This window comes from Scleropages formosus, chromosome 17, assembly GCF_900964775.1.
Source record: "Scleropages formosus chromosome 17, fSclFor1.1, whole genome shotgun sequence".
NCBI classification, from domain to species: domain Eukaryota; kingdom Metazoa; phylum Chordata; class Actinopteri; order Osteoglossiformes; family Osteoglossidae; genus Scleropages; species Scleropages formosus.
This window is the reverse complement of record NC_041822.1, coordinates 19,370,940-19,387,168: the sequence shown is the minus strand read 5'-3', so window position 1 is coordinate 19,387,168 and position 16,229 is coordinate 19,370,940. Positions and strand designations below refer to the sequence as shown.

At 43.7% G+C, this 16,229-nt stretch overlaps 2 protein-coding genes across 2 annotated transcripts; one reads left to right on the top strand and one right to left on the bottom strand.

The window, feature by feature from the left end:
• On the bottom strand, nt 1–2,201 carry snrpg (small nuclear ribonucleoprotein polypeptide G). The gene is made up of 4 exons (XM_018758329.2): nt 2,040–2,201; nt 1,763–1,785; nt 835–959; nt 1–367 (listed from the first exon to the last, which is right to left on the bottom strand). Exons 1-4 carry the CDS (start codon nt 2,069–2,071, stop codon nt 317–319), a joined length of 231 nt encoding a protein of 76 aa, XP_018613845.1. The 5' UTR covers nt 2,072–2,201; the 3' UTR covers nt 1–316.
• Nucleotides 2,202–5,442: 3,241 nt separating this feature from the next.
• sxph (saxiphilin) lies at nt 5,443–15,952 on the top strand. The gene is made up of 16 exons (XM_018758248.1): nt 5,443–5,752; nt 6,821–6,984; nt 7,072–7,171; nt 7,662–7,838; nt 8,065–8,227; nt 8,732–8,796; nt 9,296–9,453; nt 10,430–10,616; nt 11,034–11,182; nt 11,503–11,593; nt 12,098–12,166; nt 12,284–12,466; nt 13,021–13,168; nt 13,753–13,835; nt 14,364–14,548; nt 14,637–15,952. Exons 1-16 carry the CDS (start codon nt 5,695–5,697, stop codon nt 14,880–14,882), a joined length of 2,226 nt encoding a protein of 741 aa, XP_018613764.1. The 5' UTR covers nt 5,443–5,694; the 3' UTR covers nt 14,883–15,952.
• Nucleotides 15,953–16,229: the final 277 nt, after the last annotated feature.

Here is a 16,229-nt window from a genome sequence, read left to right as displayed (position 1 = left end):
TATAAAAAGTTTATTACATTTTTCACAATTTAACAAAAATGCAAGATTTTCTCCTTTGTGTTGAGGGAAAAGTCAATCACACACTCATATTGTTAACTATAGTATCATCACACACACCAGAACCAAATTAAACTCCTCTTACAAGCAGTTGGGGGGGGACAGGTTTGGAACTACATTTGCTGAAAGTACTGATATCTGCACCTAAAGACATGATCCATCAGCTCTTGGTGAGAACAAATACTAGAGGAATGAACTGCACAGAGGATTGGGAAAATGTTTCACATCAAACAAAGGTGAGGGCATCACTGGGTTCTTCTCATACTCGCTCCAGGGCTTCTAGCATGATGATGCTGTTTCCTCGTATCACCTAGGAAGCAGGAAGCAACAGAAAATAGATACAATTCACATTAAAAGCCCCTATGCATCCTTTCCATTCACACACATTCAGTATACTTCAATTCAGACTAGAATACCACTAACATTTAAGCTCATCTTGGATGCTAACAAGCAAATATATGCAGGACTTCAAGCTCAGGGTCTCGCATAAGTCAGTTATGGCTAAACATAGCCTACATGAAGCTACACCTGATTCAACATCTGCACTACTGCATTATCATAAACACTTAAGATTGAAGATTATTGAAACCACTAAAACATTAGTTACATGCTTGAAAAAAAGCAACCTGACTGAGTAAACACTCAGCTGTGTAAAGGGGGTAATGTTCCATTTCAAAAAAATATATATATTTTTTTAAATTAAGCATCTGTAGGAAAACTGAATTGTTAAAGAGTGGGCTTCACAAACAAAAAGGTCTTCTGAAACAATTAACTGACCACCATGCCAATGGTGCTCTGCTGCCCCCCTGGACCCATCTCCAGGCAGTCATCCATCACCAAGTTCATGAAAGGGTCAAACCCACGGAGAATCCCCTGGACATGGCGACCACCATTCAGCTTCACTGTATGGAGGATATGAGGCGGAGAAAGTGTTAGGGGTCAAGAGTTTCTGCACATCCCTTTACAGCCTGTGCTGAAACAATATTACCTATTATAAACTGTTTGTAGGAAAGCTGTGCATTTCAAGGAAACAACAAAAATATAATTTTTTAGCAACCAAGGATTGCATGGCTGATAGCTAAATCCACTCTTACCACTGAACTGACCATCTTTGGCAACCTGCATAAACAAATGCTCTCCCATGCATTAGAGACCGAGCAGCGTAGTTATGGAAACACGTGTTAAATACAGTAGGAATAATGAATATTGATTAATTATCCAGTTTCTGCACAGGTTACCCAGGCTTCCCAAGGTACTAGAATCTGTATTTGGAGCCAATTCTGGGTTAAAAGGGAGTATGGTGTAAATGTGTACTACAAAGAAAGCAAATAAAGTCAAACCCAAAACCAGGACCAACTGTTCTTAATAAATAAATGAATGAATTACAGATAGCATAACAAAATATACATTTTGACACTTATTTTGTAAATATAGAAACTTGTTTGAATGTAGTTCTTAGGAAATGCATCAATGGTGTAGTCCTCACAAAATTGCTTAGATAAAGTTAGTAGTATAGTGTGTGGTACGTTTATATGAATTTGAGAAAACTAATGTTTCATCTAATCTAGTCAGCATAAAATGATTTTTTTTCGGCAAAACGACTGACCTAAACATACTAATTAAAAAAAAAGTTACCCAACCGTCCAGATAACTACAATTATAAATGGGTAATTTACCAATACAGCAGTAAATAATTCATACTTACAGGAAAGCTTCTTGTCCATGAATCTAGGAAAATAAGAAAAAGTGAGTAGTGCAGAAAACAACGATGGGCTAGTAATGCAAAACTGCGAGATCTATAACAGGCAATAATACCTTTTAATACTACTCATGATTATGAAAGATGCCAGGCTTGTTTAATCAACTGAGAACAACTCGGCTGCATTCAGCTAGTCAGCCATGACTGGCCAGCACTACTACATTTCACTTTGAATGAAGCGCTACAAAACATGAGTCTTAAAATGTTGAAAGCAAATACTCACTTTTTCAACTCTGGTGGGTGGGCTTTGCTCATATTCTCAACGTTTTACCAAACAAAGTGAAATTAAACAGATAAATGTTGAAACTAAACAGCTTTCGACCACGCGCCTCTAAACGGACACAAAACGCTCGAAACCGGGGGAAAAAAATCAGTGACGCAACTGTTATGCGACAGAGAGTTTCCGGTTCCGGTGTCATATGTCGCTAGTGGTGGTAGTTTTTTCGCGCGATTCTGTCCGTTTCGTATGTTGTTATTTTCTAATTAAATCCACATTTGGGATGGCTAAATAAAACCCCACGTTCGTTTAAAATAAGTACAAAAGCTGCAACCATTTCGTTTTTGGTGTATATAAGCCTCACTTCGTCGCTAGATATCGCTGCACCATGTAGCTGTGACAAGATGGGCACGTGCCGCGGGTTTGAATCCCACTCTCGTTAGTTACTCCAGTCTCTAACTAAGTTTAGTAAATAGTCATTGCAGGGCACTTGTGTCAAAAAAGTAGGGATTTTACGTCCTGATTCTGGTAACTTCTTATTTTAGCTGAATGCAAATATGATGAGATGGCTGAGTGGTTTACTGCTAATCCACTGCGGTCTGCATGCCTAGGTTCGAATCCCATGATTCACTACACTAAAGAAGTAGTGTTATGCAAATGTTATTTAACCAAATTGAAAAGTAAGCAGTTATTTTTTAAGTTATCCCTATCTGAAGGCTGACTGGCCTCTTCAAAACACTTGCACGCCACTTGTTCTGACAGCACAGAGCTCTGTCGTCTTAAATAAAGCCATATGTAAGCAGCCATATGTATGATGTTTTTAATGTCATCATCAGTTCAATGATTAATTGCTGTGTCAAAGACTTTCAGTTTATGTGTATTTTGAGGCAGGATGTCCCTTCTACCCCAAAGTGTCCAGAGCAAATCTAACCTATTTCACTATGTAATATATGATTTCCACAGTCCAGTGGAAATGTCTGTGGACACTTTGATGTTAATCAATGTCCCACAATACACTTTGTGGCAGGGAAGCACACATCCTGGTTCAGATAGTTGTATATTCTTGCTATACATTAAAATATCTACAGTCATAGGCAAATAATTATGAATCTGAGCAGTTTCTATGCACCTATAAAAGACCAACATAAAGCTATGCATTCCATACACTGGAGTGTGGAAATCTGGATTGAAGACTTCTTACATATGGGTTTAGCTCAGATAAAATGCAGAACAGCTCTCTAGTATCAGAACAAGTGGTGTGCAATTGTTTGAGGGGCCCAACCAACTGGCCCTCAAGTAAGAATGATTTAAAGTAATAGTGAATTGCTGGTCTTCACATCAACTGTAACCACATTTCCACAATCCCAGAACCACATGCCATGTGCGTGGACCATGTTGTTGTTGTTGTTGAGTCAAACCTGACCCATAGCGACCACCCACGTGGTTTTCATGGCAAGGGAGGAACAGAAGTGGATTGCCAGTGCCTTCTTCTGTATGTCGGGGGAGGCACACGAAACTGCCGTGCACCCCAAGCAAGACTCGACCCCCATACCCACCAAACAGTGAGGTACCGGTCAAAGCTGCCGCACTACCACATCCCCCTGCATTGGCCATATGAGGCATGATTTCTTTCAGCTGCTGTTTCACTCTTGTCCTCTCCTCTTCAACATAACCAGGAGACCTTAAAATAGGATCTAGGTCTTTCTTATCTGTTGAAGGAGCTGGACCACTTGGTTGGCTTTCTCAAATTCCAGACGATCTCAGAAATAACCTCCAGCAAAAGAACGTCTCCTGGCTTATATTTTACTTCCCTTCCATCTTTGTTTTCCCTCCATGGCTTCTCATATCATTGCTGGACTTATGACTCTAAGCTCTACCTCTTTGTCCTCCAACACACAAGTCTCTACACACATGTGAAGAGTTCTGGTATTCCTTCAGTAGTTTCAAGTCTTGTTCTCCAACATACACTCAAAACACTCATATTTTCCCACTTGGGTCTTTCCAGGTTCTCCATTAACAATAAGCCCTGATTTCCACTGACAAAACATTTTCTTTTTTTTGAATACTGTGGAGGGGGGCGTGGTGGCGCAGTGGGTTGGACTGGGTCCTGCTCTCCGTTGGGTCTGGGGTTTGAGTCCCACTTGGGGTGCCTTGTGACGGACTGGCGTCCTGTCCTGTGTGTGTCCCCTCCCCCTCTGGCCTTACGCCCTGTGTTACTGGGGAGGCTCTGGTTCCCTGCGACCCCATATGGGACAAGCGGTTCAGAAAGTGTGTGTGTGTGTATGTGTGAATACTGTGGAAAAAGGCACAATATGTGAATCAGTGTCAACATACCCATGAGGCATCTTGGAAGAACTGGAGCAAAGTTTTGAAACACTGTGGAGACACAAGAGTCCCACACTGCCATTTGCTTGGTTCAAAACAGGAAGTACAGTTATGGCACACATGCATGATTTTCAATAGGTTTCAAGTAAATTAATATTTAAGTACACTTTGCAAAAGCAGAGAGTCATGACTGAAAAGAATAAAATTTTACATTTCTTCACTTTATCTTGGGCTGCTATGCTTCCCATACATGGAGTTGCCTTGCATTAAGATGTTTTGATGTGGGTTTGGGTCTCAGAATAAGCTCACTGCGCTTAGGATGATTGGTCAGGGTTTGAGTCTTGTAAGATGTTCACAATGGAGTTGGTACATTGGTTTGACACAGTAAGTACTTGGGCAAACATTTAAGCCGACTGAACAAAAATTGAAGAGCCGCGTGATGCTTTCTTCATTATTATTAATTTATTAACGACTATCAGTTATAATTAATGGCTACTCTTAATTTTATTGTCTAAGTTCTGCGTGGTTTTACTGTACCTTGGACTATTTCTACACATGGAATTTCCTTGTTTTATTAGCATTTAGTGGGGGGTTAGAACTCTTTATATCACATTACAACCCTGATCGTCCGAGTCTCATCACGTGATGCCCCCCCATCTAAAACTCACCACCTGCTGGTGAGACGCACTTCACTTATTTACTCGCTGTACGAAGAAGAAACGCGTCTGACAAGTTAATAAATGTGCATTTGCAGCGAATAGGTTGACAGAGTAGTAGGTCCTCGGTACAGGGCTGAACGCGGGGAGAACGTGAAACAATCAGAGCTCGGATGCTTACTGCGGAGCGGGGGGGCTCTCCAACGTGTCAGCTGGAACCCAGACCGCATCTCACACTCTTCAAGAACAGCTCCTTCTTCTGCGATCGCCGAAGCAAAAACACGCGCGAAGTCCAGTAAAGCGCGCGCGCGCCAGGCATTCTTTCACGCGACTCCCAGCAGTTGCAGTTACCGTGAGAGCGAATTCGCCAGACGAGAGACGGTTTGCTTCTCGCATAAATCGAAAATAACTTAAGTATGAGAGCACACGCGAAGCGTATGGTACCATTTCAAAGCGGAGCGCAATGTGTCGCACATGTGTGTTTCCAGGTGCAAAATAAATGCCATGGATAACGGAAAATATTTTCCATTTGGCGAGAGCAGCGCAGCGAGAAACGCACCTTTACTAAACTTTACTCGCACTTCACACACATTGAATTCCGCGTCGCACGCGGAGAGGCGAGCTGCCGAACGAACCCCGCCGTCATCTGATCTGTCGCTCGGGCTCTTCGTCAGGACGCGATGAAACGGCTCTTCATCCTCGCGCTCGTCGCCTGCGCGTGCTGCTCTCGTGCTTCGGGTAGGTTACGTGTTACTGAGTGAGTGTGTCGTTCTTTCCGGCTGAATTCGCACCTTTCGTCAGTTTAGCGCCTTATTCTAACTTTTTAAGTCTTTTAGGTTTTTGGAAGTGGTGTAAATCAACTTATCAAGTTCATACAGTGTGCCTGTACTATACCTACATCGTTTTACGTTAACTTACTGTTACTCTGTGTCTGTAGAGCTCCTAATTTGCAGGTTTCAAATCAATCGTTTTTATTAATTTTGTCCGCAGTGTTTTTTTTTTCTTCATTTTATTTTTACTATATTCACCCAGTGTTACGCAGTATATAATTTACTAGGTAGGTTAGTTACACTACTACAGCATTGGGCGGGAGTGGGACTCGACCCAGCAACCTTACCAATACCAGCCCGTTTCCGTAAGCACTGTCTTTACCGTCCTGCGGTTAGTAACAAAACAGGGGCATCTGTATTTCGTTATTTTTCAATTTGAAGTCCAAATAATGCGTCCGGTGATGTTCTGTTCATTTTTTCAGGCCTCTCTTTTTGACCCCTTAAATTAATGCGTCAAAATGGTATTAAATCAACAGAACATGGTTTCCTACTGGCAGGCATTGGTTCTGTAGTTTTCATCAAGCACAGTTGAATTACATATTAATTAATTATTAACTAATAATTGCATTTATTATAATAAAAAAACAGGTATTAACTTTAGTGGAAGAATTTTTAGTTTTATTTCCTCACTAAAACCAACAAAAAATTTCTGTGCTTTTTTTTGTTTATGATAAAGGTAATTTTATCCTTTTTACAGCGAGTGTTTATCAACATGATATTGTCTTTTCACATTTAGGTTTTTGGGGAGAAACACAACAATTTTTGAAAATCACCTTAAAGTTAAGATTTCAGTGAAAGGTAAATAACCGCAGTCGGGTAAACTGAGATGTCTCCTTCTGCTTGGATGTTATGATCAACTATATCTAGGTACACATGAGGGATCTTTACTAGTTTGCGCTGTAGCTCTTGTCAGGAGGGGTTAGTGTTCAATTATGACTGTAAAATGAGAGGCGTAGTGACGCACACCTGTTTGCAGGTAAGAAGACGCGCTGGTGCACAGTGTCAGAAGCGGAGCAGAAGAAGTGTGCTGATCTGGCGAAGGCCCTGGCAACAGTGCTGCCCCCTGGAGTGCTGGCCACCTTCGGCAGGATGTCCTGCGTGCGGGCCTACAGCACGGCTGACTGCATAAGCAAGATCTGGGTCAGCGTGTGTCCCGTTCCCGCTCTCTTTGACAGGCTTCTCTGGAGCAGTCGGTGGGTGAACGCGTGCTTGTCATTGTACCTGCAGGCCAACCGCGCTGATGCCGTTACCTTGGACGCCGGGGAGGTTTACACAGCAGTGAAGCAGTTTGACCTCACCGCAGTCGCCAAGGAGATCTACAGAGATGGTAAGTACAAAATTGCAGAGTTGTGGCCCATTATCTTGTGTTCCCGACTCCATCTAATCAGAATCAGCCTTTGGAAACATCGATATACAGTGTGTGAAACCTTAACTAAGGGTGTGTGTACATGCAGGCATCATGTGCGTATAATAGATGTATCAGTGGGATTTTTATAAGATGATATGTTTGAGGTTCAGCAGTGCACACATTGTAGCATTTTATTCACTTAGCTGATGCTGTTCTCCAAAGCAACTTACAGTCCTTAGCTGCTTCGAATTATTTACCCATTTATACAGTCAGGTAGTTTTTACTCAAGTAGTTGGTGGTAAGTAGCTTGGTCAAGGGTACTGCAGCTGGAGGTGGGGTTTAAACCTGGGTCCTTTGAGTGAAATTTGAAAGCTCTGACCACTACGCTAACCTCGTAGACCATGGAGTTCTCACTAGACGTTTCTGTGGAGTTAGTGCACAGCCTGTGTGTGTCTGTGTGTGTGTCCAGGGGGCTGTGTGTTTGCTGTTGCTGTGGTAAGGAATGGCGACTTGAACATCCGCTCGCTGAAAGGCCACCGGAGCTGTCACAGCGGTGTCCGTTGGACCGCAGGCTGGAACCTGCCACTTGGATTCCTGCTCTCCCGCAACTACCTGCACTGGGCTGAGGAGCAGCCCCTGAGCCAGGGTATGCGTGTGAAATGGAGGGATAAGAAAATCAAAGTGAATAGTCCTGGTAAATCTGACTCAGATGTGGAGAATCAGGTACAGTAGTGATGTTCATGTTAAGAGAAGTTATGGTGGTGTGTTTTGGTGAAACATCTGCATTTTGACCTTGGGGGGGTTACTCTAAAGTTGCACTGCTTACTGGAAGTGTGTCACTAAAAAGTGCCCGTTTTCTCCTGGCCTGTCAGTGGTCAGCGAGTTCTTCAATGCCAGCTGTGCTCCAGGCACCAGAACCATGGCAACCAGCCTGTGTGCACTGTGCCAGGGGGAGAAGTCATATGTCCCCCACCGTAACAGCCACTGTGAGACCTCCCACAATGAGCCCTTCTTCAACAGCCAGGGAGCCCTAAGGTCAGCAGTGGCCCCTGTTTCTGTTGTTGGCATATGTGTATGTTTATGTCCTTGTGCATGTGCTCATAGCCGTTGCCAAGAAGGAACACAAGCTAAAATCTAAACCCATAACGGACCGTGGCTGTGGTTTTGGGGGTGTTTTCTGATACTTCTCTAGGGCATGTCATCTCCTCAGCACTGAGAAGCAGAGAAGTGTCTCGTGATCTTGGAGATGTTGCACTGGTGTAATCCTCTAGTATCTCTAACTTAAATTTTAAATTGTCCATATTGTTTTTTTTATTTTGTTAATGGCTACTTGTAATTATTTATTATATTGTTTGGATATAGCTGTGCACCTTGTTGCATGTCAAGTGTTAAGTTTCTGTGTGTGTGAATTTCCCAGTAGGGATGAATAAAGTACCTGTCCTGTCCTGTCTCGTTACTGAGCATAAGTGTGTGTATGTGTGTAGATGTGAGAGGGTTAGTGTAAGTGTCACAGGTCAACTCAGTTCTGTCTGCTCACAGATGTCTTCGCACCGGCAAAGGGGATGTGGCATTTGTGGACCACATAGCCCTGGAGAACATTGATGGTAAGGCCCTGGCTCTGGCCAGCAGTTCAAGAAGTTTTACTCATTAGCCTGGTTTTCTGTGTTACTGCAGTATCTGGAAAAAGTGAGTATATTTACGGAGGTGTTTGCCAGGAAAGCTGCACTGTATTGAAAGGCCCAATATAGGGACATTATGCTTTGTGAGAACACAAGAGTATAATTGAACGACTTTCTTGAATTTTTTTGTTGGAGGCAGAAACAGAGCCAGATATTCCATATTGTTCCATATTCCATATCTGACCAGTATTACTGGTTAGTTCCCTGCTAATATCAGTGCTATTGGACTTCTGTCTGCTTACATCAGAAGGGATATGGTGTGACCATCTTCTTAACCTGAAGCTTTGAAACATGCATTTGTGAGCAGCTGACTAGTTATTGTAATTCAATGCATTTTGTACCTGTGTATTCTCATCCTCCTCTCCGTCTTCATCCTGCCCTCATTCCACCTATCAACTATCACCTGTCTTACTCTCATTCATAGAGCAGGAGAAGGGCCATTACAGGCTGCTCTGCACAAACGGCTCACTGGCCCCACTCAGCGACTTCGGCCGCTGTAACCTGGGCCAGGGGCCTGGCGGGGGGGTTGTCACACGGTTCAACTACCGCAGAGTCATCCGCAAGTTCCTCACCACAATACAGGTACTGTCCGGTGAAAGCCACAACACCCCGAGTATCCTCCACTAGTGTGCCCTTTGACTCTTCTCTTCTAGGGTATGCTTAACTACTTATTTTGTTATATTTAGATATGCTTAGCAGGGTGCAGTCAATTTATTTAAATTCTATAACGTAACATCTTACATTTAGGTGATGCTTTTCTCCCGACTTCCAACTATTTACCCATTTATCAAGTGGGGTAATTTTTACTAGAGCAATTTAGGGTAAGTACCTTGCTCAAGGGTATTACAGCTAGAGGGGGGTTGAACCTGCAACCCAAAGGCACTAGCTCTATCCACTATGCTACCAGCTGTTCCGATTATGGGACATAAGACCTATTCAGGGTGAATAAAAGTAAAGTAAGCAATGGACACACAAGGAGTTAGTGACATGCAGTTTTAAAAGTGTGTGAAAAAAGCCAGTATGCTGGGGTGTCTGGGGGTCCAAGGCCTACTGAGTTCCCACTCCTCCTGGACATCATAACATTACACAAGCAGGGTAAAATAATATTGTAGTGCAAGCTGGTTGTGTTATGAGCAATTATCAACAGTGCATAACATGGTGACATATTTACTTATATAGTTTAGTTTTTTTTTTAAATAAAAACTGGTTATTTAGTAAGCAACTTACAGTGTAAAATATTTTTATGTGCTGAGCTCCTTACAGTTATTTACCAACTTAGACAACAAGAGCAATTAGCGTAAGGACCTTCTACATGGTCCCAGAAAAGGAGATATGGTTCAAACATTGCTTTTCAGGTTGCTAAGTGACACTGCTAACCATTACGCCACCTGCCGTTGGGTGAATACTGATGAAAATAATGTCTGCTTTCCTCCCAGAAATGGAACCAGACGGTATTAAGTTAGCTTCCTGTTCTTTGACCAGTATGGAATTGAAACCCCCAGTCTCTTCACTCATCTTATTCCTTCCTCTGTTTGTGCTCTTCCTGCCGTTTTACCAGGTGGCTTTCGGTCGTCAAGGGCGGCAGAGGGAGCGATTCCAGCTGTTTGAGTCACGCCCCTATGGCACTGGCAACCTGCTCTTCCAAGATGCAACGCACAAACTGGCAATTCTGAACGATGACAGCGACATGAGCCAGGTTCTGGGATTGGACTACATGGCTCTGCTGAAGGGGCTGAGGCATGAAGGTATTACCCACAATTCACTTCTAGGTCACAGCCCCCCTAGCCCACTTCAGAAGTGTCAATGTGTTATGCTGATTGTGTGTGAGACTTTAATAGGATCCAGATTAAATGTTGTACATAGTGTATGTGGGTAGGTACAGCGAGGTAACGGGTAGTGTGGTGCAGACCGACTACCTCAGGTCCCAGAGATCACAGGTTCGGATCCTGCCTGCAGCTGTAATACCCTTGAGCAAGGTACTTACCCTACATTGCTCCTGCAAAAAAAAAAAAAAAAAAAAATTACCCAGCTGTTTAAATAGGTAAAACATTGTCAATAATGCTGTCACTCTGGAGACAAGTGCTACCTAAAAGAGTAAATATAATTAATTTGTGAGGTGCTCTAGGTAGTGTATTAGTGCTGTTACTGTATCTGTGACTCAGGAAGCACACTGGAGGACAGTGTGATCCGCTGGTGCTGCATCAGTGCTGCCGAACAGCACAAGTGTGAGCAGTGGGCCCTGAGCGTCAAGTCGGATCCGCTGGTTTGCGTTAGGGCTTCTTCCATGAGCAACTGCATCGAGAAGATCAAGGCAAGATGTGCTGTGTCGTCATATGTGACTGTGCTCCTTGGTCCTTAAACCCAATTTATATGTGTGTGTGTGTGTGTGTGTGTGTGTGTGTGTGTGTGTGTGTGTGTGTGTGTGTGTGTGTGGTTTCACCTTCAGTCACCTCAGGTGTTTACCTGGAGGTCTGAACTGCTGGATTTTTAAATCAAACCAATTCAGGTTTAGTAACATCCACAAAAATGTAACATCCTATTCATGTTGTTATCCACTGTGTCACCTGCTGTTTCAGTCGATCAGCCATGTTTCAGGAGTTGGTGGCCTTTACAGAAAGGTTGTCTCCACAGAGGGATGAAGTGGATGCTGTTTCACTGGACGCCACCCACGCTTTTATTGCGGGCAAGTGTGGCCTGGTGCCAGTGGCAACAGAATACTACGGTAAAACCATAGACTTGCACACTTTGGTGGAGTGGGTGGCGCTACAGAAAGGGGGTGGGACTCTGTACTAGTGAGTAGAGCCATATGGTATGCTCTTAGGGAGCAGATGCCCTTTCGGGGAGGGTACATGAGTAGTTAGGGTCGTCAGTCGTTAGCACAGATGAAATTGCGTTGGGGGGGGGTGAAACTGAGGGCTGGATCATTCCTGTGGATCTCTGCTCTCCTTCCGAGGTCCTTAGCAAGCCCTGTGTGTGCTGGTTTTGTTTCAGCTTGGATTTTACTCACTGATATGAGAAAAGCAGCGTCCGCATGAATTTTCATGATACTGTGTAGCGAGAAAGAAACTGAAATCAGAGCTTATGAATAACAGCAGAAATGAGAACGATTTACTTGTTAAGAGAGTAAAGTGGACAGTGTGGTGTTTCTCTGCTTTACTGAGGTTGCAGTGACCTGGACTTGTACTCTGTGTTTGTCTTCTCTTTATTCTGTCTGTCTGTCTCTCAGGCGAGAAGTGTTTGTCCTGGAAAAACAGAACTGCTGAAATCGCCAGCTTTAAGAGTGATGGCGAGGAAAGTGAGTTGAGTTTTGCATCAGGGTTTGTTACTAAGTGGACAGCGTATGTTCTCTTGCACATTTTGGTGTCTTTTAAAGAAAACGCGCTGTGTGTATCTGTTTCTCGTGTCTCTGCAGTGTTTCTGCCCATGTTCGCAGTGGCAGTGGTGCGGCGCTCCAGCAAGAACTTGCTGTTCGAGAACCTGGAGGGCCGCCGCTCCTGCCATGGTCACATGTACAGTCCAGCTGGCTGGCTGCTCCCTGCCAGACACATTGTTGGGTCCCAGCCCAACAGCAGTGCCCCCTGTGATCCCACCCTGGGTACTACACTGGTGATGAGGGAAACAAAGTCAGCAACATCATTAGATCATATACATTATCAAATTCAATGTAGCTAAAGTGTAGAGAGCAGTCTAACAACGGCCTAAAAACCTACACACACTCACACACCCTGACACCGACATACAGTTAAATCAAAGATTTAAACTGTAGTCACATTCAGCTGACACTTTTCTTCAAAGCAGCTCAAGATCATTTACCCATTTTTATATCGGGGTAATTTTTACTGGAGCAATTTAGGGTTAGTACCTTTCTCAAGAATACTACAGTTGGAGGTGGGATTTAAACCTGCAACTTCTAGGTCTAAAGGCAGCAACTCTAACCACAATACTACCAGCTGTTGTTTTTCAGCAATTCCACAAAATTAAAATACCAAGGCTTCCCTCAGAGGGTCATTTTAACTACAAATCTGGTTACACACATACACGGAAGGAAAGGAAAATCTTGTTTGTTTCTGAGCAGCATACAGTAGCACAGGTGCCACGTTGCCCATTAGCCACCTTACCTGGGCCCACCCTCTCCTGCCCCTGTGACAGTGTACAGCCAGGTGTTCTGGAAGGGCTGTCTGCCTGGTTCCAAGGGAGGGCTCTGCAAAGTATGCGTGGGGGGCAAGGTGGAGCCTGGAAGCAAACGCTGTGTTGACAATCACAATGAGCGTTACTATGGAAACATGGGAGCTTTGAGGTAAGCTCTACAATACTGGCCATGTGTTTATATGATACTAAAAGTGTGTTTTTGCAGATTTGGCTGTATCACTTGTATCATACTTGGAATGTCACCTGATTTCTTGGCAAAAGCTTTTATTCAAAGCAATTCGCATAACTCTTTTTACATCTTTATGCTCCCACTGTGCTCTATAAAGAGAAATGATTTAGCTTCATTGTACACACAGCAGGGGGGCGCAGTGGGTTGGACCGGGTCCTGCTCTCTGGTGGGTCTGGGGTTTCGGGTCCCACTTGGGGTGCCTTGCGACAGACTGGCGTCCTGTCCTGGGTGTGTCCACTCCCCCTCTGGCCTTACGCCCTGTGTTACCGAGTTGGCTCCGGTTCCCCGCGACCCCGTATGGGACAAGCAGTTCAGAAAATGTGTGTGTACACACAGGTTCACTAAATTTACCACTGTTCCACCCTTTGTCCCTGTATGCTATAATAATTTGTAGGTATCTGAAACATAAATGGACACAGGAAAGCACAGTGAGGGATTAATGGAAAAGGAAGTGTGTGTCAGGTGCATGCTGGGAAGGGCATCAGTCAAGGTCTCATCTTCAGGTGTCTGGTTGGAGACCCGAGTGGGAAGAGCTATGGTGATGTGGCCTTCCTGGAGCAGCACAACCTAGAGGACAACATTCATGGTGAGACCATGATTTGCACACTATGGTACACTCAGTGGTCCAGTGCTGAAATGTCCTTGAAAATAACGTCATGTTTGGATACATGATACCCACTTCACCTTACCGTGAACCTTCACATACTACTTAACAAAACAATGTCCTAAAGCATAATCCACTAGTACAGTGTACACTACAGTTGTCCCATTACATAGCAGGGTGGTACAGACCATCTAATGCCACAGCTGTAAATAGTTTATTTACTTATCTATATATGATTTTTCAATCTAGCTCATCCTTTTTCAGAAGTGACTTGCAAGGTTTGTACCGATTTATGGAGATGGGTAAATTTTATTGTGGCAGTTTAGGGTAGGTGCTTCACTCAAGGGTGCAACAGCAAGAGGCGGGATTCAAACCTTGGTGTTTTGATTGCAAGGCAATGGCTTTAAGCACTAAAACACACCAAAAGCTGCTTTCCAGCACATTCTGCTGTGCCACACTGACCCATTTGTGGAAGTTGCTGTACCCAACAAAGGTACTCCTCTCTTGCAGGGCTGAGCTCCAGTGGCTGGGCTGAGGGCTGGCTGCCCGAGGACTTTGAGCTGCTCTGTGGAGATGGGCGACGGGCCCCCTTGTCCCAGTGGGAGAGCTGCCACCTGGGAGCTATCCCGCCCAGCGTGATCATGACCCGTCCTGTGCTTACCAGCCGCGTGTACAACTTCCTCATGAAGTCGCAGGTTAGACCAATGCTCAGGATTCCACAGGTGATGCGGACTGTTAAGCTGGACCTTGGAACACATCACTGCCTGCTTCTCATTCAAACAGGAGACTCTGGAATCCCACCTAGACTTGGAATTCCAGCTTTTTGAGTCGCAGTCGTACGGAGAGAGCGACCTCCTCTTCAAAGACGCCACTCGCTGCCTGATATACACCAGCCACCTGGACTATCGCACTATCCTGGGGGAGGAGTTCCATGAAGCTGTCGAGGCTGTGTTCAACTGCACACGCGCTGGTGGGTCATCCTTACTACTACTCCTTCAGACCGAGGGAGGTCCTGTTTTTCCCACTTGATGCAGAACTAAACCGTTTTCATTGTGTTGCTATATGCTGTAAGACTGTGCAAAAAGTCACATCGGTGAGGAATGGACACATGTTTTCTGCACGTGTTTCTCCTCTTGCAGAGACCTTGGAGTTCTGCCACCGTGATGTATGCAGCATATTCTGAGCATCCCACCGGGGGACGTAACGCAAAGCAGCACTGCAGCCATGTTTTTGAAGGTCCTAGTATATCGTGCTTTAGTGTAGAAGCAGGAAGACTGGGATGTAACCTGATACACTATGTAGCCAAGTCTCAATGAGTTTCACATGTGTTGAGTTTGTTTTCTTAATTTCAAAGACTTGCAAACTTTAGCTTAGTAACGTAATAAAATATGTAAGGATAACAATACTGGCAATAACTTTGAGAGAATCTGTCTCAATTGATGAATTCTACATAATTGTCCTTAAGAAGCACTACTTACAAATTGAACTATCCCTGCAAAATAACATTCTAAAGGTCTTCTCAAAAGCATGGAAATGTGTAATCCAATAATGTATTTTTAATTTTATTATATATTTGAAAACTCACTGTTTGTCTAAGAGATTTCTATTAAACTGAACAAATCTAAAAATCTGAAATGTATACTTAAAAAGCTAAGATTCATTAACTTATACATTCTCATTAACCGCTTATTAATTCATGGTCACAATGGTCTGGAGCTGATTTCAAAAACACAGCATGAAGCAGGGTACCCTTGATGGGATGACATTCCACTGCACGGAAAAAGTACCATTAAAGCCTATATTAATTTAATACGATGGTGGTGCTTTAGATCCAAGTTGTCACTACAGTTATATTTTGCATGGTGTTGGGATGGTACAGTGGTTTATTGGGTTGATATGAGAGCTGTGGGTTTTAATTTGCCCCAGGTGCTACATTCAGCTGTGAATATTGGCAGTAATCAGAAGCACATAGCCATTCCCATTTTTTTCCAACAGTGTCTCATGTGTTTGTATTCCTTTGAGATTGGCCAGTAATTGTATGACATTTCCATGAACTTCATATATTAATGACACAAACTGAATATTGCTTTGCAAATAATCACCATTTTCAGTTTTCCTTGCTCATCCCAGGGTCAGTGTTTGTTCTATAGCTTTATTTTTCAAAGACACCAGGGACCTTCTGCACAGAATGTCACCATAGAAAGTTTGTATCCTGAATAAATTATGGTTTAAATGTTCTATTAGAATTTTGTGTATGAATGATACTCACAAGATGGGGGGGCAGAGTGTTGCAGTGGGTTTGGTTAGTGCCCTCTGTGTGGCCAGTCTGGGGTTCAAGCCCTGCTTGGGGTGCCTTGGGATGGACTGGCATCCCGC

What these genes read in the sequence shown, in the direction of transcription:
- snrpg (XM_018758329.2), bottom strand. Translation starts at nt 2,071, where the DNA reads ATGAGCAAAGCCCACCCACCAGAGTTGAAAAA. An exon ending in CACCCACCAGAGTTGAAAAA is followed by an intron (nt 1,786 to 2,039) that starts GTGAGTATTTGC and finishes TTATTTTCCTAG; the next exon opens with ATTCATGGACAAGAAGCTTT. An exon ending in CATGGACAAGAAGCTTTCCT is followed by an intron (nt 960 to 1,762) that starts GTAAGTATGAAT and finishes TCCTCCATACAG; the next exon opens with TGAAGCTGAATGGTGGTCGC.
- sxph (XM_018758248.1), top strand. Translation starts at nt 5,695, where the DNA reads ATGAAACGGCTCTTCATCCTCGCGCTCGTCGCCTGCGCGTGCTGCTCT. An exon ending in GAAGGGGCTGAGGCATGAAG is followed by an intron (nt 10,617 to 11,033) that starts GTATTACCCACA and finishes TCTGTGACTCAG; the next exon opens with GAAGCACACTGGAGGACAGT. An exon ending in GGAAACATGGGAGCTTTGAG is followed by an intron (nt 13,169 to 13,752) that starts GTAAGCTCTACA and finishes TCTCATCTTCAG; the next exon opens with GTGTCTGGTTGGAGACCCGA.